The sequence below is a fragment of the Abramis brama genome, assembly GCF_963993115.1.
Source record: "Abramis brama genome assembly, chromosome: 7".
NCBI classification, from domain to species: Eukaryota; Metazoa; Chordata; class Actinopteri; order Cypriniformes; family Leuciscidae; genus Abramis; species Abramis brama.
Genome location: NC_139969.1, coordinates 32,070,038 through 32,095,670, shown reverse-complemented (window position 1 = coordinate 32,095,670; position 25,633 = coordinate 32,070,038). Strand labels below are relative to the sequence as shown.

General features: G+C 40.3%; 1 protein-coding gene across 1 annotated transcript in view; it reads left to right on the top strand.

The window, feature by feature from the left end:
- tmtopsa (teleost multiple tissue opsin a) overlaps window positions 1-25,633 on the top strand; it is an 88,098-nt gene that overhangs the window by 41,588 nt on the left and 20,877 nt on the right. Inside the window, exon 3 of the mRNA XM_084120241.1 lies at window positions 22,796-23,029. Within this exon, the coding sequence (XP_083976367.1) occupies window positions 22,796-23,029 (234 nt within the window). The remainder of the gene's footprint in view (window positions 1-22,795; window positions 23,030-25,633) is intronic.

Here is a 25,633-nt window from a genome sequence, read left to right as displayed (position 1 = left end):
CGCCGCACCTCGCTCAGAACACACTTCAACAAGTATCCCTCCGCCAGCTCCGGGCCCGAACCCATGCAAATCGGCTTCATGCGCCTTTCCACAGAGGAGCGCGAGAGGAGGCGGAGAAACAATCTCTGTTTATACTGCGCTCAAACCGGCCACCTGAGGGCGTCCTGTCCCGTGAGACCCACTCACGGCGATTTTTCTGCGGTGAGTCCCAATACTCGTTATTCTAATTCTCTCAATTTGGAGGTTTCTCTGTGTATCACTAATGAATCTCTGAAAGTTACAGCTTTAATTGACTCTGGGGCAGCTGGAAACTTCATTGATCTGGCCTTTGCTAAAGCTCATAATTTATCTCTAATTCCATGTGGATCCCGTGTGGCTGTGGCAGCGCTAGACGGGCGCCCCCTGGGGTCGGGTCAGGTCCAGTACACCACTAAACAGCTCACCCTTAACATTGGAACTAAACATACTGAATTAATTCATCTGTTCACTATCCACTCTCCTCTTCATCCGTTAATCCTAGGATTTCCCTGGCTGGAGAAGCACAATCCTCATATTTCGTGGTCTGAAAGGAGGATTATTCAGTGGTCCCCTCACTGTATTTCCCACTGTCAACCCGCTGTTCATGGTCCTGAAGCAGCCCAGAATTGTATCAAAAATCCAGATCTCCAAGGTGTTCCAGCTGTTTATCACGACCTCGCCCAGGCTTTCAGTGAGCAGGAGGCTTCTCGGCTACCACCCCATCGTGCAGGAGACTGCACAATCGAACTGTTGCCTGGAGCGTTACCTCCCCGCGGGAGAGTATATCCATTATCCCAGCCTGAGACTGACGCAATGAAGGCTTACATAGATGAACAACTCACTAAGGGCTTCATTACACCCTCTACTTCTCCTGTTTCAGCGGGGTTCTTTTTTGTGAAAAAAAAGGACGGAGGCCTTCGTCCTTGTATCGACTATCGTAGTCTGAACGAAGTTACTGTGAAATATCGCTACCCTCTGCCTCTGGTTCCCGCAGCCCTGGAGATGCTTCGCACCGCTAAGTTTTTTACAAAGCTGGACTTACGGAATGCCTATAATCTTATTCGGATTCGGAGGGGTGATGAGTGGAAGACGGCTTTCTCGACGACCACGGGGCACTATGAATACCGGGTAATGCCGTTTGGCCTTTCGAACTGTCCCTCTGTGTTCCAAGCTTTTGTAAATGAAGTATTCCGCGACATGCTGAGCCAGAGAGTCATAGTTTATATTGATGACATCCTTATTTATTCAAATTCCTTTGAAGACCATGTACGGGATGTGCGAGCTGTCCTCCAACGCCTCATCGACAACCAGCTGTATGCAAAGGTTCAGAAGTGTGAATTTCATCAAACCCGCATATCCTTCCTTGGCTATGTCATCAGCGCAGAGGGTGTTACCATGGATGACAGCAAGGTTACAGCCGTTGTGAACTGGCCTCGACCCACCACTGTGAAGGAGCTTCAACGTTTCCTGGGGTTTGCGAATTTCTATCGAAGGTTTATCCGAAACTTCAGCATCACTGTGGCCCCGCTAACATCCCTCCTTCAGGGGGGGGGGAAACATTTCAAGTGGTCGTCTGAGTGCACTTTGGCGTTCAATCTTCTAAAGGAAAGGTTCACCTCAGCTCCCATTCTCCACCATCCGGATCCCGAACGGGAATTCATTGTGGAGGTGGACGCCTCTAATACCGGCATCGGCGCTATTCTGTCCCAACGCCACGGTAACCCGGCTAAGATGTTTCCCTGTGCCTTTTATTCACGCAAGCTCAATCCTGCAGAACGGAATTACGAAGTGGGAGACAGAGAACTTCTGGCTATGAAAGCCGCCTTCGAGGAGTGGAGACATTGGCTTGAGGGATCTCGCCATCCATTCACCGTTCTCACTGACCATCGCAACCTGGAGTACATTAGATCAGCCAAACGTTTGAATGCCCGACAGGCCAGATGGTCCCTGTTCTTCTCCAGATTTAATTTTAAAATTACCTATCGTCCAGGATCTAAGAATGGAAAGGCTGATGCGCTCTCTCGCCAGTTCGATGGTTCCAGTGAACAGTTTGAACCCACATCAATTCTGCCATCCACACTCATTGTTGCGCCAGTTCAATGGGATATCATCTCGGAGATTACGGAAACCTTGAGGAACCATCCTGTCCCTTCCGAGTGTCCCCCTGATCGACTCTTTGTGCCTCCTGAACTCCGCTCTCGAGTTCTCCAGTGGGTTCATTGCACCCCCAGTGCAGGTCACCCCGGGATTTCAGCTACCCAGCATCTTGTCACGAACCGTTTCTGGTGGTCCTCGTTAAAAGCTGACGTCATCAAGTTCATCCACCAATGCACCGTCTGCAATACTGTCAAATCCTCACATTTGAAACCAGCCGGACTCCTTCAGCCCCTACCAGTTCCTCGACGCCCACATAGCTGTGGATTTTGTCTCTGATCTTCCTTCCTCCCAGGGATACACTGCTGTCCTTTCTGTGGTTGATCGGTTCTCCAAGGCCTGTCGTTTCATCCCCCTGGCTGGTCTGCCCACCGCCCTACAGACGGCGGAGGTACTCATGCATCAAGTATTCCGTCTTTATGGTCTTCCGGAGGACATTGTCTCGGACCGTGGTCCTCAATTCACTTCTCGAGTCTGGAGAGAGCTCTGTTCCAAGTTAAATATAAATGTAAGCCTAACTTCGGGGTACCACCCTCAGGCCAACGGACAGGTCGAGCGTCTTAATCAGGACCTCACACGCTACCTCCGTACCTACTGTCATCAAAACCAACAGGACTGGAGCCGATACCTGGTTTGGGCGGAGTATGCCCAGAATTCCCTCCGTAAGCCTGCCACCGGACTAACTCCATTCCAGTGTGTGCTAGGGTTCCAACCCCCGCTGTTCCCATGGGCCGGCGAGCCCACGAATCTCCCGGCTGTTGATTCTTGGCTTCAACGTAGCGAGGAAACATGGAACTCTGCGCATGTCCACCTCCAACGAGCCGTCCGCCAGTTCCAACACCAGGCTGACCGAAGGAGGCGCGGGGGTCCCCGTTACCGCCCGGGACAGTGGGTGTGGTTATCCACCCGGGACTTCCGTTTAAAACTCCCATGCAAAAAGCTATCTCCCCGATTCATTGGTCCCTTCCAGATCCTCCGTCAGATCACACCTGTGTCTTATCGTCTTGCACTTCCCTCTACTTATCGTATCTCACCCACTTTCCATGTGTCTCTCCTCAGGCCCGCGGCAGCTCCCAGGAGAGAGGAGGCCCAGGAGGAGGTCGCTCCAGTGCAGGCTCCCCCCATTGATGTCAGCGGCGAGCAGGCGTACCGGGTGCGAGAGGTCTTGGATTCCCGGCGTCGCGGCGGGGTTCTCCAGTACCTCATCGACTGGGAGGGGTACAGCCCGGAGGAACGCTCCTGGGTCAGGTCCCAAGACATTCTGGATCCCTCTTTGGTGGCTTCCTTCCATCAAGAACACCCGGATCGTCCAGCCCCGAGGCCCCGTGGGAGACCCCGCCGCCGTCCAGGTCCTCGCTTCCGGAGCCGCTCGCAGGGGGGGGGCTCTGTCACGGAGCGCTCCGTGCTGCCTCCCTCTGGAATCATCAGATCACTATCTCCCGAATTCTAGAAACTGCACTTCCCATCATTCCAGTCACCTTATCATCTGTGATTACCATCACCTGGACATCTTCAGCTCACCTATATCTGGACTGTTCTTCCCATTGTTTAGTTGCAAAGTCTTGTTTTGCCAGTGTTATTCCTGCAGACAGTTCCGAGCATTATTTCTAAGATTCCCGTTTCCCTGGTTTGGATTTTAGCCTGTTTTCCTGGACATTTACGAACGTTTCTCTGCCTGCCCTGACCTCTGCTCTCTTCTGACTACAAGTTTGGATTGCCCTTCGGTTTGTCTGCTTGTGTTGCATGTCAGCTCTATAGTGTCTTCTGGTGTGTTACAATAAAGCTTTGCACATGGATCCAACTGCCTCAGCCTCTCGTTCACAACAGCCTTCGGCCCCTGAGACCCGAGCACAACAATGCACATTCTAGTCTTTGACCAAAGAAATTCAGCTTTTTGTTCAAAATGTAGTTTTTTTTTTTAAAACTTAACCACATTCAAGAGTTGAAAAGAAAGAATGAAAATATATATTCAAGAAACTCTGTTCTTTCTTTTGAAATATTGCATGTTCAGATATTCATTCAACAAAATATTCTGGAGGCCATGAAAGATTTGTGAAAATGATCAAAACTGCTGGCAGATGGCATCTATGTGTATATATATATATATATATATATATATATATATAAAATATATTTTTATTATGTTTTTTTTATAATATAATATGCTGGTGGATAATATATATATATATATATATATATATATATATATATATATTATTCACCAGCATATATTATATTATATCTTTTTATTATATATATTTTTTTATAATATAATATGCTGGTGGATAAAAATTAAATTGTCAGTGTCTGTGTTATCCTTGCAATGGACTGGCCATCCATCCATTGTGTTTCCCTGTCTTCAGCCAGAGATGTTTTAAGACAAACAGTTTGGAAATATAAATAGTTTGAGAGGGTAAGAAGACCAACTCTGATTTGTCATTCACAGTACTTAATGGTAGTAGGGTGTCTTTGCAGAACTCTTTTGGCTCTTTCATTTATTTGACTCTTTTTTTTCTTTTCTTTTATTGGTTCTTCACATAATGACTGAGGAGAAGAGCTTCCTTGGAATGCTGTAAATTATGTGCATCACATTGTGAGTCAGTCAGCTGTCACACCATCCAGAAAAAGTCATATTGCTATCTTCTATTAGCAAATCTAGCTCTTTTTAATCAAAAAAACGCCATTCACCTCAAGTTTTTTATAACTCAACAAAAAAAGCAACAACAACAGAACAACTGTTTACATCAGTGGGCTTGCTTTGATAGAACCGACTTCACTTGACAATAATCCTCTAATTGGTGTGTATTTCTATACTTTCTCATGATCATGTTTAATTTATTTATTCACCCTTTTCACTGTTAAACTTTCACTGGTATTTTTAATGAAGTTGAAATCATGCAGAGTGATGGCTTCAACAAAAGCATATGTATTATCAATGAACAACCTCTGCCCTCATAGGTCTATCTTTAAAGGTTTATGAGTTGTCAGAAAAATCATTTTCTCTATGGAGAAAATGAATAGGATATTTATTTCTGGAACGCAAATACTGTGCTCTATGAAAAAGAGATTTAAACGTACAGTATGGCATTTTTCGCCACTAGGGGTCGCTAACCTATTTACAATAACAAAGGCGTAGATTGATGACGCAACATTTGCTAAGAATTATGGATCTTGTCGTCAACGTCAAGCCGACCGATCTAATAATGTTTATGGATGACTGAATACATCAATGTTTTTATCATGACTGTGATATGAAGCAGTTCGGGATTGCTAAGAGACAGCTATCAGCTCCACAAGCGACGCGAGTCCCGCGGATATAAAGGAATATGGACATTTCATTCTACCGAACTACACGCAGAATTACTACTCACAGGTCAGTTTATTAGACAAATTAAACTTGTGAGGTAACGCAGCGCTGTTTCACTTGGTCTAACATTACACAAGCACACTAAACTGCATTTGAATGTGTTGAAATGTATGTGTTAACGTTAGTCTGTCTGTATGAGACTAGCAGTAAACTAGATCAACATAACATACAGATCATATTCTGACATTTTATCATTGTTGAACTATAAAACATTGATTAGTTTTATGTAAATGTGCTCACCTGTTTAATAAAGTACATGTAGGAGCGGTCGAAGTCTGGGACGTGGAGCTCTCGTTTATATACTGTCTATGGGAGCTCTCGGCATCTCGAAAACACCGCGCTGATATTGATTCTCGTTTTAGTTCTCCTTTTTTTATCCAAAGTCTGCTTGCCATGGTCCATAATGTTTGAACGAAACAACAACAGCGTGCAAATAGACATTGCGAACTACAAAGTTGTCCGCGTCAGTCGCTTTGGTTACTATCAGAGGGCTCTGGTTCATAGCTCTGGTTGTCATGGCAGCACGAGCGGAAACCAGGGACAACGCGGATATGACGGCATTGGCGGCGACAAAACGGAAATAAAGAAACGTTTCTCGAATTAAATTACAAATTTCTCCTGTTTTGAAAGTTGTTGGAAACAGTCGGGATAATGTAAGTACACAACTAAAAAAAATAAAATAACATAGATATAGTGATTTTTGCTATTTTTAAAGCAAAAAAGTTACATATTGTGCCTTTAAGTTAGAAATGCAGTGAATATTGGGTAAAAGGACAACGAGTTTGTAAAAATTGGAAACTTACTACAAAATCACTCGTAGTAAGAGAGTTCGCAGATAATTAGTAAGGCTGGTTTGATATGGTTGTTGACCATTTCTTTGTGTTTCTTTCTTTTTCTCTGTTTAGAAGTGGCACCATTTCTCTATTTGTTTGTCAGACGGTCTTATGGATTGATTCAGCCTGTACTATTTTGGGGAGTGTGGTGAGTCTTTGGGCAAAGTCTTCCTGTAGATCAAAAAGCATGGTGCTGGCAATGTCAAAGTCATGGGTTTCATTCCCAGGGAAAGCAATAACTTTTAAAATATCATCATGTGTATCCTTACTTGGATAAAATCATCTGCCTAATGTGTAAATGTGAAATTTCTTTCCCTGTGCCCTGCTCACTTTGAAGGGCGGAAACCCTTGAAGTGGGAACTCTGGTGGGGGCTATAGGCAATAGTGTCTCATAATGTGGCAATGAAATGCGAGCAATAAAAAACAACATAATTTTCTTTTTATCTGGAATGAATTACCCTTCATATGGCATCCTCTTCTTGAAGTGCCCTTCAAGGGAGCAAAAACGCCATTTATAATTCACCTTTTGTTTGACTATGGTTACGTTCAGACTGCAAGCAAATGTGGCCCAAATCCAGTTTTTTTTGGCTCATTTGTGACTGTTTTTCTCATGACAGTGTGAACAGCACAAACCACATGGAATCTGATCTTTTCAGTTCCGATTTGTGGCACTTCCATAAGTGGTACTAAATCCCATCCAGGTCTTGAATTCTGAATTCTGACGGAATTCATGCAAATTTTACGTCACTCTAGAGCAACATTCATCACAATTCTGCGCTCATGGGAGTCACTTCATAGATTTGACAAACTTGATGTTATCAAGACATTTGTGAAAGGTAGTCAGTAAAGGACAGTGGTGTGTCAGAGCTCATAAGTATTACACTGACAGCTCATAAAAGCAAAACACAAGGGCTCATATAATAAATGTTTAAAAACTCTACTCTCTTTTTTTGCATCACCGTCTTTGGTTTTTTTGAAAATATTGCCTGCTTATAAATTTGCTGGCTTCCGTAGCAGATCACACACTATAAACGCATAATCACTTACTTTAATTTTCTCTGTGTTTACTTCCATATGAAAGCGTACTGCATGAGGTTTTTTTATCATTCGATTTGATTTGATTTATTAGACAAAAAATAGTGAAATACACTCATTTGTCAAGGATAACACTATAAAGTTAAAAACTTGTTTCCACTGTGGTCCTTAATGTAAAGCACAAACTTCACTCATAGTGACAGGTTACTTTGGCATTGCATACTATTATAAATACAAAGCAACAATAGGTTTCCACATTTGTAAAGTTTACAATCACAATTAAACATCCACACAATACACTAATACAAATTCATCTCTAAAACAACCCATCTAACTTTTAACATTTGCACTAAAACCAACCATATTAGAAATACTTTTGATATCCAGAGGTAACGAATTCCACAATTGAGCCCCTGAGTACTCAACAGACCAAGACCATACATAGTTTTAAAAAGATATAATGTAATATCCATGAGACTTTGCCTAGTATTATAAAGACATCTCTCACTTACCCTAGAGAAATATGTGTTAAAATATGTAGGAGCTCTTTTATTAATTAACTTGTGTACCATTTTTAGTTTAAAATGTGCTACTATGCTTTCTATCGGTAACCAATCCAGATGTCTAAAATGAGATACATCAACATGTGCACAAATATTAAAACTTAAAACCAACCTTATCAATTTATTTTGCAATTTCTGTAACTTATCCAACCATACACGAGACAGATCAGACATCCAAGAAATGAATGCATACTCAAAATGACATTGCACTAAACATGACATAGCACTAAACATGATTCAAGTAGTTGAGTAGTGAATTTTGTTTATCCATAAAATTAACTAGCCATTAACCTTACTTAAGGTTTTCATAGCCATACTTGTACCACTCAAATCATTGTCAAGGACACAGCCAAGATAATTAACACTATTTCTGTTTGATATTACGCTATCCCTTACCTTGATAGATATGTTAGGAACCTTGATCAGATTACTTTTAGACCTAAATAATAATATTCTGTTTTCCCTTAAAGCAATAAGAGTTTATTTTCAGAGAGCCAGTCTTTTAATTTAATTAACGCCTCACTTAATATCACTTGTATTTTCCCAACACCCTTGTCTGAAACCAGTAAAGCAGAGTCATCAGCATACAGTATAATAACAATTTACAGTCACAAACTGCTTGCATATCATTTATGTATAGGATGAATAAAAGGGGGCCTAAGACACTTCCCTGAGGAACGTTCTTTTGCTAAGTTCAGGACCATGATCTGTTTGCACTGGAATCTGATATTGGCCACATTTAAAACAACAATGTGAACGGCTTTACAAAAAATCAGATCTGAGCAATAAATCGGAATTGAGCTCCAAGGTTCCAGAGTGAACGTAGTCTGTGTTGCCGATGCAATTCAAATGGGCAGGTCCCATATGATGGTAGCAATCTGTTTGTCTTTCCTTGAGCAAGCAGCAATTTGTCGTATTCACTTTGCTCAGTTTGTTTTTGCGAGTCCAACAAAGCCTCAATACTAATAACCAGAATCCGAAACTCAAACTCAACTGTCTGACTGAGGGTGAGAGATCAGATTATTTGTTGGTAAGGTTGTTTTTGAGGAATTCTAGGGCCAACGACAGAAAACTTACAGATGCCTGCCGCCAAACTCATGAAAGATGTGTAGATTGAGGACGACTGTGTGCCTGTCCTTTGCTGAAGACTCTCTCTTGCTCTCTCAGACACCATCTGTCTTCATATTGACTGTAAACTTCACTACAGTGAGAGACAGACTTACTGGATTCTTTTGATACAACCTGGCTCAGTTTGAGAATGGGATCAGCCTTACTTTTACTATTGCTTTTATTGCAGTTTGTTTTATGGAGATTATGTGGATGGGCAAGAAAATGATCCCATGAGAACTTTAACTAGAAGTGGTTGGCAGGGGTCCATATGCAGGGGTCCATATGCTTTAATGTTAGCAGCGTCAATTTGGAAAAACAATCAAACAATCAATTAAAATTAAGCTCACAGCATGCCTCGCCTAAATAGGAAAATTACCATTGTGCATAAAATGCACAATATGCACTAAGTTTTCAGGTCCTCTAGGATTTTGCTATGGCAAGAATATCCGACTGTATATAAGAATGCAAATTAAACTAAATTCTGCATTATTCTAGCCTAGAAATCTAGACGCACCCTAGCGGCAGCAAAATTTATTTTGCAGCCAGGGTAGTCTAGCAACTCTCCGTTGACTTTTGGAGCTGTAAAAACCTAAATTGGGTCAGGCCAATCACATCGTGTATAGAGTAGGCGGGGCGGGCTTAAACATAATGACGACAGAGTTGCGACGGTTCCCTGCTACTTGAAAACAAAGAATGGCTGCTGCTGGCGAACAGTCTTTCAAATCGGCTTTGGCCGCGACTCTGGAGGACTTGGAGTTAAGTTTTTCTTTGAGAAAAGAGCAAAGCACGGCACTTATCTTCCTTTTTTAAGAGTGACTTGTGTTCGTAGTTTTGCCAGCCAGATTGAAAAGTTGAATCTATCAACTAACGTTAGCTCTGCTGTTGGGAAAACGCTCTGGTTGGTTGAAGCGCTGTCCTATTGCGTGCAGAGGGAATTTGAAAGACAGCCGTTTATCCCGCCCCTCGGATTGAGCCGTGTCTATGGTGAGTTGCCAGACCTAACATCTTGATGTAGGCCTGGCTTGTCAGGCTAGCATTATTCATCTTATTTTTCACATTTCTGATCAATCCCCATTGTGCCCATAAGTAAGACTGAAAATTCTGTCATCATTTACTCACCCTCATGTCGATCCAAATCCTTAAGACAAATTAAGATATTTGTAATTAAATCTGAGAGATTTCTGTCCCTCCATTGACAGCTACGCAACTACAACTTTGATGCTTCAAAAAGTTAAAAAAAGATTGTAAAACGAATCCATATGAATTTAGTTTAGTTTAGTCCAAATTTACTGAAGAAACACAGTCCCTTTATAAGATGCACAGATTGAATTTAGGCTTTTATTCACAGTAACATTGTTCAGCGAACACAAACAGAGCTCATAACCCTTTAAAGGGATAGTTCACCCAAAAATGAAAATTACCCCATGATTTATTTACCCTTAAGCCATCCTATGTGTATATAACTTTCTTCTTTCAGACGAACACAATCTATATTAAAAAACATCCTTCCAAACTTTATAATGGTAGTGAATGGCGCTCCTGATTTTGAAGTCCAAAAAAGTGCACCAATGCATCAAAAAAAAATCCACCCTGCTTTCCACAAATATATATCACAATATATATTTTCCTCATAATGTGTACATATATTGCAATTACATGTTCCTATGTAAATGTGAATATATATATAAACAGTGTCAGTGCATGTTCAAAAAATGTATTCACACACAGTACCATATTTTATCACATGTACATCTATATATTATGAAGAGTATTGAATATAAAATTACATACTGTACATTATGATATACAGTGTATATAGTAAATATATTGTCACATATTTTGTGATAAACCTGAATATATGAAAGATTGCAATTCCATATGTACTGTACAATTTAATAATATTGTAATACATTAACAAAATTAATTATTTTGTTTATTATAATATAATTATATATTTATCCTTCATACATCAAGGGAATGTATATATTTTTTGCTTAAGGGCAGGTGGGGAGAAAACCTCAGAGTAGGGTCTATGTTATTGGGAGACCTTGCATTATGCCACTTCACTGGACAGCTTTGAACACAGGGGTTAACGTTTGATTTTCCAGCTTGTTCCAAATAACCTCAAACAAGCCACTTTTGTGTTTTGCACCTAAATCAACTACTGTCCAGGGGTGCGTTTCCCGAAAGCATCGTTGGCCAACTATGGTCGCAAGTTCATCGCAATGTCCATTGAACTCTATTGGTAACGAGGGAACTTGCGACCATAGTTGGCTAATGATGCTTTCGGGAAACGCACCCCAGCACACCCGGTGCATGCTTAATATTTCCTCATTACGTTTTATTGCATCTTTTTTTCTTCTGACCACTGACGGCTACGGCAGGATAAAATGTGTTGGACAAGTTTATGTTCTTCATCATCAATCATTGCACTGATCCCCAATAGCACACAAACTAATGAAACTATGAATTTGTCAACCGCTAGCCTACATTGATTCTTACAAATGGGATTTGTGTTATATTCATGAGCTGAGAGAGACCAGTTCTCAATCATAATTTAATCAATACTATGGTGATTTGTTTTAGCTATGTAGCTAGCTAGCATTACATGATTTCTTTAAATGCAGAGGCTATTTAAGTGCGAAGGAAACGGTATATTCTTTTTATACAAAAGTTACCTTTGTAAAAATATCAATACTCTCTACCATTTTTTTATTTTTTATTTTTTTGGTAGTTTTTATGTGGTTGGACACCATTGTTGTAGATGACACATAGTATTATTCAATAGTGAATAGATCATGATGACTGTGTCTAGATCAGGTTCTCACTCCAACAGAGAATAAATCACTGGGAATATAAATAAATATATATATATATATTTTCTTTAAATTAGAAAATAAAAAGAAATCCTATTCTGACCTATGATCTTCCTGCTTCCTCCGGTCTGTTGGTCTGTACATTTGTACAATGATTCTCTTTGTGACAGGTACTGTGAAGCCTGTTTATACTCGTCGCGTCCATGGCAAAAATGATGTCATCGCGGTGTGAGCGCTTGTGCGCATTGAGTGCGCAGGACCCCATTTCGCGTGGTGGTGTGCAGTGCACTGCATTTTTTTGTAACTTTGCACGCGGCTCCACTTCCGAAGATGCACAACTGCAAGGCAACTCTGTACATCTGTACTGGCACCTGACTACCATAAAAGAAATAAGCCTTTTTAATAAAAATAAAGGTCCATGTTTAATAAAAATGTTCATGAAATTAAAAGAAAAATTTCAAAAATAAAGACGTTCATTTAGTTTTATACACAGTTCTCATATCCATATATGTAGTTCTAATCTAATGCCACAAGTAATAATCTCAAGGTTTACTGGGTTTTACACGATTCTTTGATTCTTTTGCAGTGTGGGTTTGGTGAAGTGTACCAAAAACAAACATCGTCTGAATCCGAAATCGCCCCCTATACCCTCAAATAGGGCGTTATTTGAGGGGACAGCCATTTGTAGTGGTGTCCGAAACCATAGTGTATGTTATTGAGTGCACTCATTCAATCCCACATTGCACAGCAAAAACGTATGTACAACCGATGTATGCTCAACGGCTGTCTGAATACACTCACTCGTTTTCATTCACTCCTTCAAGTGAACTGTATTAGAGGACTAACGTAGAGAATAGTGAATGGGTTTAGGGGGCGATTTCGGATTCACCACCTGTGTACATATAATCCCAGTGTTTCCTGTGTTCTTTGTCAGATCATGTCCATGAATGGATGTCTTGTTGGTTTCCTCAGTTTTGTTTCCTGTATTCCTTTGTTTCCTGGTTTTCTGAGTTTGGTTTTTGTATCTGATTTTTCAGACAATAAACTCTCTGCACTTGGATTCTGCTCACCCTTGTTTCTGAGTTCACCGATGTTACAGTTAGCAAGAAAGATTACATTTTAAATGTATTTTATTTAGTGTATCATTGCATAAAATTAAATGAAACTGAAGGTGAAGGTCAAATGGACACCTGGTTAGTGCTAGAGATCAGATTCACATGGAATCTGCACCTACAGAACAACTTAACAACAATCAACTTCTGATTATTACAATACCTGTCAATCACAAAGTTTTTTTCTGCATTCTGCATCCTTCAAATTTTTGTTTTATTACATATTTTGGCTTAATCAATTATGTTTTCAGATACCATGACACTCGTTTTAAGACATTTTACCATGTTTACTATATATTCAATTTTCACCCCCCCAAAAAAGGGCCTGCGGCCTGCCGATAGGGCACTAATCTTTCCTAAACACCAAACCCAATACTCTTCCCAATGCTGAGAACAAAACAAAAAATACATTAATACAGTATATGGTAGGTGATGCAGGAAGCAGGTTATACTGTATATATATGTTCAACCCTGCTGTTTCCATAAGTCATGTCAGCTTAGTAACCTGGTTGCACAAAGCTGTGAATTGCGATGACACCTCAGCTTGCTGACTGACTGACTGACTAAGACCTCTGGCTCAAAAGGTTGCATACTGTAGTATGGCAGGGAGTAAATATACAGTAGTATCAGTAGACATGCCTCCAGACCTGTTCACATCAATCCGTATGTTCAGCATTATAATTCTATCCGATTTTGTTCAGGCAAACTAAGAAGGCAGGCTTGAATGAAAATTTCGCTCTCTGAAAAGAGGTGGTGCTTATGGAAAAGCAGAAATACAGTGGTATAATATTTGCTTATCAATATGCTGATATACTGTATTTTTCTTTTTTTATTATTAATATTTTTGTTGGTCTCAGTATTTGCATTGCTATGTCTAATATTTGCCATAATATGTGTTCATTGTTCAAAATGTTGCAACACACACACACACACACACACACACACACACACACACACACACACACACACACACACAGTTGCTCAACGCCCTCAACGCCCATCCGCACAAAACAGTGCCTGGTGGCTCTAGAACGCACTCCCGGAAATAGGTTCCAAGGTGTAAACGATTATCAGTTATCTCTGCGCAAACACAGATGTCGCGCACATGCGCATCACGTGTTCAGTCCATAGGTATGAGCTTTTGAATATATATGTGCGCAGGCGTGTAGTCCTTCTTTACAAATCAAACCTCAACAAACTACTTGTCTGCCTTAAATTTATAATACAGAATTATTTATCACCTCCGCGTAGCCACGTGGTGACTCTGTACAGATAAAATGACAACATTTTATCTGTACAGAGGTAAAGGGAAGGGAAGGGAAGGAGGCCTTCACATCGGAGAACCTAGTTGACACTTCAGGACTGCGTTGTCTTCGTTTTCAGTCGCAGGTCCTTCATCAGATCTGGATACAGCCTGGATCCGGCGGACTGCGGTAAACCTCAGAACACAACCTCGGAAGGTTATCCTTCATATGACGTAAAAAGTACATCAGGATTTATGGGAAGTGTTCCCGGTTCCGGCTGACCTAAACTATGGTTTTGGTGCTAAATAAGAAAAGGATCTACTGCCAGCAGTCGATTTTGATATTCTAGGTATTATCAACTGGCCGGAATTTTGAGATTGCAATAGACGTGAAGGACTATAATGTGTTAAGAGCTCGCTCAAGTACTGGGGAGCTAAACCATTTAGTGCTTTGTAAGTAATCAGCAATATTTTAACATTTATACGATGTTTAATAAGGAGCCAATGCAGCGTTGACAGAACCGGGCTAATATGGTCAGACTTCCTGGTTTTGGTAAGAACTCGAGCTGCTGCGTTTTGGACCAGCTGTAGTTTGTTTATTAAGCGTGCAGGACAACCACCCATAATAGCATTACAATAATCTAGCCTTGATGTCATGAACGCATGAACTAATTGTTCTGCATTTGTCATTGAGAGCATATTTCTTAATTTAGATATATTTTTATGATGGAAAAATGCAGTTTTACAGATACTAGACACGTGACTTTCAAATGAAAGATTGGTATCAAAGAGTACACCCAGGTTCCTAACCGACGACGAAGACTTGACAGAACAGCCATCAAGTGTTAGACAGTATTCTAGGTTATTACGTTTTTGTCCAATAATTAGAATCTCTGTTTTTTTCAGAATTAAGTGATAGGAAATTGCTAGTCATCCAGGTTTTTATATCAGCTATGCATTCCGTTAATTTTGTGAATTGGTAAGTTTCGTCAGGGCGTGAAGAAATATAGAGCTGAGTATCATCAGCATAACAGTGAAAACTAATTCCATGCTTCCTAATGATATCTCATAAAGGTAGCATGTACAGAGTGAACAGCAACGGTCCTAGTACTGAGCCTTGTGGTACGCCATACTGAACTTTTGATCGATAAGACATCTCTTCATTTACTGCTACAAACTGATAATGGTCAGATAATTATGATTTAAATCATACTAATGCAATTCCACTAATGCCAACATAATATTCAAGTCTATTTAAAATAATGTTATGGTCGATAGTATCAAATGCAGCTCTAAGATCGAGTAACACTAATAGAGAGATTTCTCTTCACTGTCGCTTAGCAAAATAGTCTGTTTGTAAGCGCCACCAAGGCAATGGAAAAGATTAGAACATAAAAGTCAATTCACAAGTTCACACTTACATATAATCAGATATAATATAAAATATGCGCATTTGGCATGCTGTCCGAGAGGAGGGCTCTGAGCTCAAAAGTTTGCCCGAAACCAGAGCACAATTGGAGAGAAGTTTGGAGAGAATAAATTACAGAATTTTAATTTCACCTTAACAACGTAGTGGCAAGTTTTGCATGGAAAAATATTTTTTTAGAAAATGTTACATCTAGTTTTTGTATGAAAAAACACATCAAATTGGAATCCATTGTCAATGGGGTAACTAAACAAAAAGGGCTGTGTTTTCTTTTTGCTGGAAAAGTGGAGTTGGTCTGCATTTGGCTTTCATTGACTTCAGGGCAGCGATGAGAAGGTACTGTAGGTGCATCTTATCATATGCTGCAAGAGAAACTGTGAAGGCACATCCGTTCATTTAATCACCCATTCCTATTGTACATCTGGATCTGGAACAGCAATAGGTGGGTCAAAATAAGAGGAGGTGGATCACACCATCACAATCCTTAATAATAATTGGCTCTTCTTTGTGTAAACTGACAATGGGGGTGACATGATGAGGGAAGATCAGCTGGCATGGTGGCATGCACATTTGAAATCTCCTTTACTGTCTCTCCATTAGCATATGTGGGTTGATAATTGTCAATTATCAACACATGACCTAATCTATGGTGCACACAATTACTTTTTTTGCAGTGCTGAACCACAGAAAAATGGTTTTCAGGAGGCTAATTAACCTTTCTTCCATCCATTCACACATTCGTCCTTCCACCCTCCCTCCTTCCTTCCTTTTGTTCTCAATCACAAAAAAAGGTTTATTAATGCGAGAACTCTAAATAAAAAGGTTTTAATTAAAAGTCAATAGAGTGCTGCAGTGATGACATTTTTGTAGGTCAAGCCAGAAGTTAGCATCACCCTGGTTCCCTCGACAAACCCCCAACAGATTATTGCTGAAATATTTCCTATTTTAGGAAAATTATTTATATTTCCTCTGGTGACAAAGTGGGCATTCATTCATACATACACATCATGTATCTAAAATAACAAAAATAAATAAAAGCGATTCACCTGTGTATGAGGCAAAAAGATGTCATCAGCCATTGTGAGCAAATTACATCTAAACTTCACAAAGTTGGTCATATAAAATCACAATCAACTAATATATTGTTGCACAACATCACTAAATGTTCAATTTAACATTAATTGTGAGACAATTAATTAACAACACAGAGTTTTTCGTAAAAGGCATAACAGTTACAGTAACACTTTTAACCACAACATCACTTACAACATCACAGTTAAGCTTCCAACAAGCTTGTTTAAAAAAAAAAAAAAAAAAAGAATAGAATAGAATAGTTTAGAATAGTTGCCTGTTTATAAACACGATGAGATGCTTTTACCTGTTTGGCTGATGACGTTCAATGTTCCAAAAAACCTCTGGAGTCTTATTTAGGCACTTGTTAGTGTTACAACCGGCTCATATTTTCAACATAAACGAGAGGCAACACAGAGGGGCAAGGAGTGAAAGAATTAATTTATTCAAAGAAATAATCCAAATTAACTAAAGGTGTTCAAACAATCAGTAATCAGTATTAGTGGAAGTCATTATTGAAAGTGTGTCCCTCTTCTCCCACGCTCCAGCAATCCGGATCATAGAAGTATACTTTTAAGGAGAAGGAAGAAAACGGCACAAGAACAATACCACATAGGAGACTCTCACTCACCCCCTACTCCCCTGTATCATTCACAGCAATGAGCACGAAACTAAGTGTCAGCAAACACGTTGTCTGCGCCTCGAATATGCTTAATTTGCAAATTATAAGGTTGCAAAAACAAAACCCACCTCATCAACCGCTGACGGGCTTTGCAACGAATGTAGAAAGGTCAGTAGATTGTGATCTGAATAAGTGACAATTTGAGCTCCTCCCCCTACATACACACCGAAATGTTGAAGGGCCCATATCAATGCAAGTGCTTCTTTTTCAATGACAGAGTAGTTTGCTTGATAATAATTACATTTACGTGAAAAATAGCTAACTGGATGATCAATCCCATCCATCCCAGCCTGCAGAAGAGCTGCACCTGCCCCGTTCTGGCTCCCATCCACCTGAGTCTTAAAAGGTTTGTCAAACTGTGGCGCCGCTAATACTGGAGAAGAGGACAGCAAAAGCGTTACATTTTCAAAAGCTTTTTGACAACCTGGAGACCAAACTAACTTAACAGAACTAGTTAATGGGCAAACAACAGACAAAAAGTTTGGGCAAAACCCCCAATAATATCCAGCCATACCCAAAAAACGCATTAATTATTTTTTCATCGAAGGAACAGGGAATCGTTCAATCGCATGCACTTTTTCTTGCAACGCTACCTTGTCCCCCCTCCCTTACCAAGTAGACCACATTTGCTTTAGGAAATTCACATTTGGCCAGATTGACAGTAAGCTGAGCTTCAGCTAAACAGAGTGCAAACACGCTCAAAATGCTATTCCTAGTTATCGCTGTAAACAATTACATCATCTAAATAAACTGCGCAGCCCACAAGTCCTGACACAACAGGGTTCATCAGTCTCTGAAACGTTGCTGGTGCTTTTCTTAATCCGAAACTCATAACGGAGTAAGCATATAACCCAGAGGATGTATTGAAGGAAGTGATTCCTTGCACCTGAGATTTTAAATGCTCCTGCCAATATCCTTTTAACAGGTTGAACTTACTGACGAATTTAGCTGTTCCTACTTGATCTACACAGTCCTCAATCCGGTGAAGGGGAAACGCATCAGGCTTTGTAACCACATTTACCTTTTGGTAATCCGTGCAAAGTCTGTAAGAATTATCAGATTTGTTTAACAAGTAAACACGTTAAAGCCCAGCTAGAGCAAGATGGTTTCGCTAAAACATTATCCAATAAATACCGAACCTCATCCTCTTGTTGCTTCACAATCGGCCCACGGTAAAAACGTTGACGAATTGGCAATGCATCACCAACATCCACATCATGTTCAATTAAATGTGTACGTGATTGGGCTGAAATGTGTGTGTACATGATTGTGACAAAGCTGAAAATTCATGTATTACCTTTATTCAAAAAAATAAATAAAAATAATAATAATAAATATAAACTCTCTCTGTTGAAAACTAGATTGGGTCTTTAAATGATACAAACTGAGTAAAGTTGCAGTATTTGTCAATCTAGGTTGCAACACACAATCTGCAGGGGCTTCAACTTTCTCCTCAGTTATGCCCATAGGTGCAATATCACCCCCCTCTGAAACTGTTAGTACAGCAGTAATTTTAGATTCGGCACTATCACGAAAAAATATGGTTTTAACAGATTAACATAACAGAGCTGAACAGATTTCTTTGGATCAGGTGTAGACATACAATAATTAAACTCCAATACTCGCCGAGTGACAGTATATGGTCCTGAGAATTTTGTGCGAAATGGAGAAGCAGACAAAGGCAACAATACCAGAACCTGATCTCCCTGAGAAAACTCTTGCAGTTCTACCAGAAAGACTCGGGAGGCAAAATGACGTAACAAAGCATTAATTTATTAACAGCCCAGCAAGCAAGTATTGTGTTATGAAGTTCTTTGGCATAGGTTCTAATGCCATGTAAGTGGACCATGTGCTACGTTGAGTATTTTATCTCGCAATTTAGTGGGCACTACAATCTGCACCAACGACTCACCTCAGCTGTTTTTGCTATGGGACATTCATTTCCGTAACAGCGTCCCATCTTGCACAAAATGCCAGCTTGCTGCACTCTGCACCTCATCCGGGGACATAGCCTCAAATAAACTAGACAGCATTGAGTCCTCCCACTGCGCAGCTACTAACTTTGCATGAGAAAAAGAAGCTGCAAGAAAAGAAAGGCCAGGAAAAGCAGGTCTTTTGCACAGGAGCTTGATCAAACTCTCCCTAAAAAAAAGCGGCTAGAATTCTTAGCCGCTTTTGTTTTAGAACAAGTCACAGCACATGATGAAAACACATCGGGAAATTCTTCAGCAGCAACATCACACGAATTGACAGTAGGTAGTGGAGCGACAATGGGTGACGGAAATACATCTGGCCACACACCCTCTCCGGCCAGATTGTTACCCAAAATCACATCCAAAGTCAAACACCCATAATCACCTCACCTTTACCAATTCAGATGGCAAAACAACTTTGTGCAATGGAATGGACATACTTGTAAATGCTATTCCCTGAACCAGTACAGTTTTTCCCAAACTCGAGACTGATGAAAACGGTAAGGTAGATTCTAAAATAAGTGATTCTGAGGCACCTGTATCACGTAGAATCTTAACAGGTACATTTTCAGCCCCACTCCAACCCCCCCAACGAATCGAAACAAACCCATTCGTCACAAATGGAGCATAATTTGGATTTAACCCGGTTAGACATTCACCCTGTGGGACAACCTGAAACGGCTTCTCAGCAGGACAAAGCTCCTGGTGAACACAATCAGTCAGTAATACCGGGGACAAAACATTTTGCAATCTTATAGATCCCTTACCACAAATTTGTTTACTTTTTAGGACAGGACATTACTTTTTCCAATGCCATTCTTCAAATCAGTAGCAGCACATGGAGTCAGGAATAGCTTTTGGAGGACCATTAGGCACTTTATCTGTATTTTATGTAAAATCAGGTTTCTGAAAATTTGCCTCAAATAATTTTCACTGTAATTCCTACCCCTATTCACTCTATAATCACGACCCAATTTTTATGCATTGACACAAAATCATCGGTTAACACTGCAGCCTCCCCAGCAGTCTTAAGGCCTCATTATACTTCTGCGTCGGACCTACGCCGGAGCCTATACGCCGTAGGCAACGTGTTGGTTTTAATTTATACTTCTGCATCGTTGTCCGCGTTGACGCGCACCTAGGGAGCATGTGAAACCCCGAGGGAGGGGTTCTGGCAGACCAATCACAGCGATTGTGTCCGCGTAGAATAGACGCGTTGTTACATTTTTGGAGAGGTGCACGTCGGGGTACGCCGTAGGGTACGCGCGCTACACACAGCCTACGACGTAGCTACGGCGGCAGTTTGACGCAGAAGTATAAATAGGCCTTTAGGCTTGTTCTCATTAATATAGGTAGAGGCTCTCAGGAATAATACATTTAAGCTGCTCAGTGAGAATCAATTCTTGCAGGCTCTAAAATGTACGCACATTAAAAGTAACGCACTAACAATCAAAATGAGTTAATTCACAAAGAACTTCAACATGGGTTTGTTGCTATTTTTTTTCAAGTGCGAAAACGCAATCGATATGCCTCCGGGACTAATTCAAAAGCTTTACGAACTTGGGCTTTTACCTTCATGTAATATTTACGATTCTCCACTGAAAGCGCAGTATATTCTTGAGCTCTACCAACTAATTCTGACTGAAACATAATAAGGCCAATCTCGTTCATTGACCACAATCCGTCGGGGTCTTTTTCATTAAATTTTGGTAGCAACTTCAAATTACTTTCTCTAACACCGTCTGCTAATAGTCTTTCATCAGCCATGAGTTTCTATCGTTCTATTTGTAACTGATCATATTGAGCTTGTTGATCTGATACTAATCTTTGTTCATGTTTAAGTTTTTCGTACTCAATTTCACGCTGCTTTACCAAATCATCAGCCTTAAGTTTTTCTAATTCAATTTCCTTTTCTTTTAGTTCTTTCTCACCTGCTTAAAAATTTTTTTTTTATCATGAGCCTGCTGTAATGCCAATATTTCCTTTCGCTGTTCAAATGATAAATTACTCATCGAAATATCAGGTTTCTGTGATCCTACATCAGAACCTGCTATTGCTGTCTCTGACATACCTGTCATTGCACCACAATCAATCAATTTATTTTTAATCAACGCTCTCAACTCATCTTTTCATTAAAGTTTATCGACTAATTTACTTGCTCTCTACAATCCCCCATAATTTCCTACATTCCCTTTTCTGACAGAGAATTAATGAATTCTTCTAACAACGCCATACATAACCAATCAAATAATTTTCAAACTGACACAGTGACTGACAAATAAAATCACGTAATTTACAACTCGGCTCACAATCAAATCTCCCCCAAACTATCCCACATGCCCAACTAACTAACTAACTCAACCCTAATTCTTCCTGGTCTTCCTTTCAGGCAAGCCTCTTTAAGCATCTAATACAGCTGGTGCATAGCTGAACTATCGGTCCAGACCTGCAACCATGGCCGTGCACTCAACCCAGGAATACAAAAAAAAAAAAAAGACAGCCTACCGGGGAGCATAACAAATAAATTATGAGCCACCTGTCCGAAGCCAAACACAAACAAACTGCTCCACTTACTACGAGCGCACCTGATTCTCTTCACTAATTACCAGTCCATGTGCCTCTAGGGGGAAAAAAAAGCGGACGAGCCCCCATATGTAGCATTAGCATATTTCAAGACAAGTAACAGCTTTAAAAAATCACAAGGGGTATTAATAATGTATTTTATGTTGTAGAATAAAATATGATATCTTGAGCTTATGTTAACCACAGACCTTATTTCAGGCTTTTAACCAAGATCCCATCCAAAAACACCCATAACTGGTTTCTGGCTTTTGGCCTACAAAAATATGTCATCCCTGCAGCAATCTATTATAAATGGTGAAGCTGACAACTGTACCAATGAGAGAACGTTTAAAATATTTAATTACCTTGTTGAAAAGTAAAATAACTTGTGGTTCCCTTGGCATATGAAGTCCCTAAACCTTGAGCATTCCATCTACAGTTGTTGAGCAGTTTCAGGGGAGGATACTGATTAGCTCTTGATTAATACTTTATTGATCCTCCTGGGGCAATTCAGTAGAAAGGAAGATTTCATAGTCAGCAGTGTTCTAGCCATTACAGAGAAACACTAATGGACTTAATATCCATCACCTAACCACTTGACCATTACTAATTAGCTTAACAGATTCTTTTTCAGCCAAAATGTATTGGTGTTATACTACATTTTGATGATTTAAAAAAATGTAAATAGTATATACTATTTTGATATTCATTGTTATATTATCAACCTATAATAAACAGTTAAACCTACTATACTGTGGATTATTTTTTTTAGATCTATTTTACAGATATTATTATTAATTAACAATGTTTTAATCTTTATCTCCATGAAGGTCAGCAGTGTGAACACGACTGTGAGCCGCAAACGAGAGCACCGGGTTCTTCTCATGGTGATCACCATGGTGATCTTCTATCTACTCTGCTGGCTGCCCTATGGGATAGTGGCTCTGCTGGCCACTTTTGGAGCCCCTGGACTGGTGACTGCAGAGGCAAGCATAGTGCCCTCCATCTTAGCGAAGTCCAGCACTGTCATAAATCCCGTCATATACATCTTCATGAATAAACAGGTGAGCAGAAAGAAACCAGGAGCCCCAAGGTTGGGCAAAAATCAAAAGTTCAGAACTTAAGGATTGGATTTGTGAGTGAATTTGAAATTCAACAGTCACACATTAGAATCAGACATTCTGTATAATGTTTTTTAAGCCTATTTTATGTTGTGCTCCATGTTAAGACTGAGGTAAATTAGTCTGTGGTAAATATGTTTCCTTCCACAATGGTCCATAAAATGGAAGTACACTAAATTGATTATTCATCAGATGTTTCTTCATTTAAAATGTGATCTAATTAATTTCAGCTCAGATGTTAATTAGATGTTGTATTAATTTACATGAGCGAACAATCATGTGCTTATAACCCATTTTTTACAATCACTTTGGCACTACTATCAAAATGGTTATTGGGTACAATATACATAAACATAAGATAATTTATTCATTAAACTAAAATCACCTGTTCAAAATGACAAACTTAAAAGTATTACCATTCCAAAAGTTATCTGATGATCTTTTTATTTCAGGCCCCTGTCTTGAGAATCCAAAAGATAGGGTTAATGGACATATAAGTACATTCAGTGATCAATCCTTTGTTTTGCATGCAGGCAAGAAATTAATTTTCTTTTTTAAGTGGAACTTTAACGCTGCATCTGATAATGACGCTATGGGGGAACGCCCTCATCGTGACCAGTATCTGAATATGTGTAACAAAGCACCTGTCAGTATAACAGGGTGCCTGGAAGACACATCATCAGCTTTTTTTTTGTCTTCAGGAGCTGCTTTCTTTGTATGCGCATGCATAAACTAGAATCTGTGAGAGCTGGATGTGCTCATTGTGATGCATTTGTGGTAAAAGCTTTTATTCTGGCTTGATTCTCTTTCAAGGGATAGAATCCAGGATTTGCACGGAGTGTGTTTGGCTCTCAAGGGAGAGACACTGTCACTCAGAGTGATGCATTTGCAGTAAGAAGTTCTGTTCTTGCTTGATTCTCTTAGGTTGATGAGAATCAAGCTTTTGCATGGAGCATGTGCTTTTGAGGAAGCTGAATGCATTCACTGTGATCTGTGTACTGTGTGTACTCTCTTTGAGAGTCGTGCGTCTGCACCTAGCAGTTCAGGTCCCGTGGCTTCCAAGGCAGCAAAGCAGAAGCGATTGTGAGCATTGTAGGCGGAGTTTGGGAAGAAGTCCTTTTTGGGCGTCCTCTGATTGCTCCATTGCTCTCAAATACCATTTTGTGGATTTGGAAGCTTGCTCTAAAATAGTTCCAATCCGAATGGAGATTTATTAAAAAACATTGGTCTCATGTCAGTTCAGGAAGCCGCTCTGTGGCCGCTTCTGACCTGGCTGAGAGAATATTAAGATGTCATGTAGCAAATTATTTGCATGTGGAGGGGCTGTGTGAAGAGTAATATGCGAGGATGTCACGGTTGATGAGTTGTTTACGAGCTATCTCTCCCTTGGTGCTGCATCCTCTTGGAAGGCTCCCGTGAGAGTGAGTGCGTTCGGCATTAAAGCGGACTAGTGAGTCTGTTTGCTTCTTGAGGAGAACCCTTCTTATCGTTTACATTCTGCATATGAGGGTATGGTTGTGTGAGATAAAATAAAGATGGAACGCAATCCCCTCTTGCGTTTGGATTGCAAGGATAGCTTTGAGTTGATGCAACCCCTTCACTTTCTGCTGACCACTTTTTAGCAGAAGTGTTTAGCATTAGAAATCCCTGGCTGGTAATTGCTGAGGGACAACTGTTTTTAGGAGAAGTCACAGTGAAATTATGTGATTTGACCTCCCTCCGGTTTGACTGGAGGTGTTAGCAGTGAACTGCTGAGACAGCTGCTTACTGGAGGAGTGATTGCGGTGAGGTGATGCAACCCCTTCAGCTTTAGTTGCCCTCCCTCTAGTATGACTGGAGATGTTAACTGTGATCTGCTGAGGCAGCAGATTATTGAAGGAGTGGTCGCATTGAGATGATCCCTTCACTTTTAGTGTGTGGTTCTTCCAGCTCAGCTGGTGAAACTACTTTGAAGACATATGTTTTTAGAAGGGCTGGTCGCAGTGAGATGATACAACCCCCTCACTTCCGGTTGCTCTCCCTCCATATTCTGGAGGTGTTAGCAGTAAACTGCTGAGTTTGTCTGTGAGCGTGCCTCCTTGTTATCTGTCATGTAATTTTGTAAAAAGCAATAGCTTTAATGGGTCTTAAGTTGAGTGCTTTTATTCAAAGCATGGTTCAGCTGTTCTCCTCTAGTTATACTAGGGTCTTGAAGTAGAACCTAAGCTCCCCTTTCGTTTCCTGGGGGTTCAGAGTCTGGGTCATAAGAGTGGTGGGCACACTGCATTATGCCGTACTCTCATTGGAGGGGCAGCAATAATGAATGTTGTAGCCTGAAGGACTAATTACAAAGGTTTTTAGCACTTTGCATGCTCCCTTTCTTAAACTGCTCTTAAGATACTCCTTATAGCAGGATGAACCGAATTGTGTTAGGTACTCACAAAATGTCCTTAGTTAGAGGCAGATTACGGTGTTATGGTAGCACTCTATAACTTTTCTCAAGTAGTGTTGCTCTCCACTATGACTCTAGTTTAATTGAGTAAAGCTTGAGCTCCGCTGCGGTTTCCC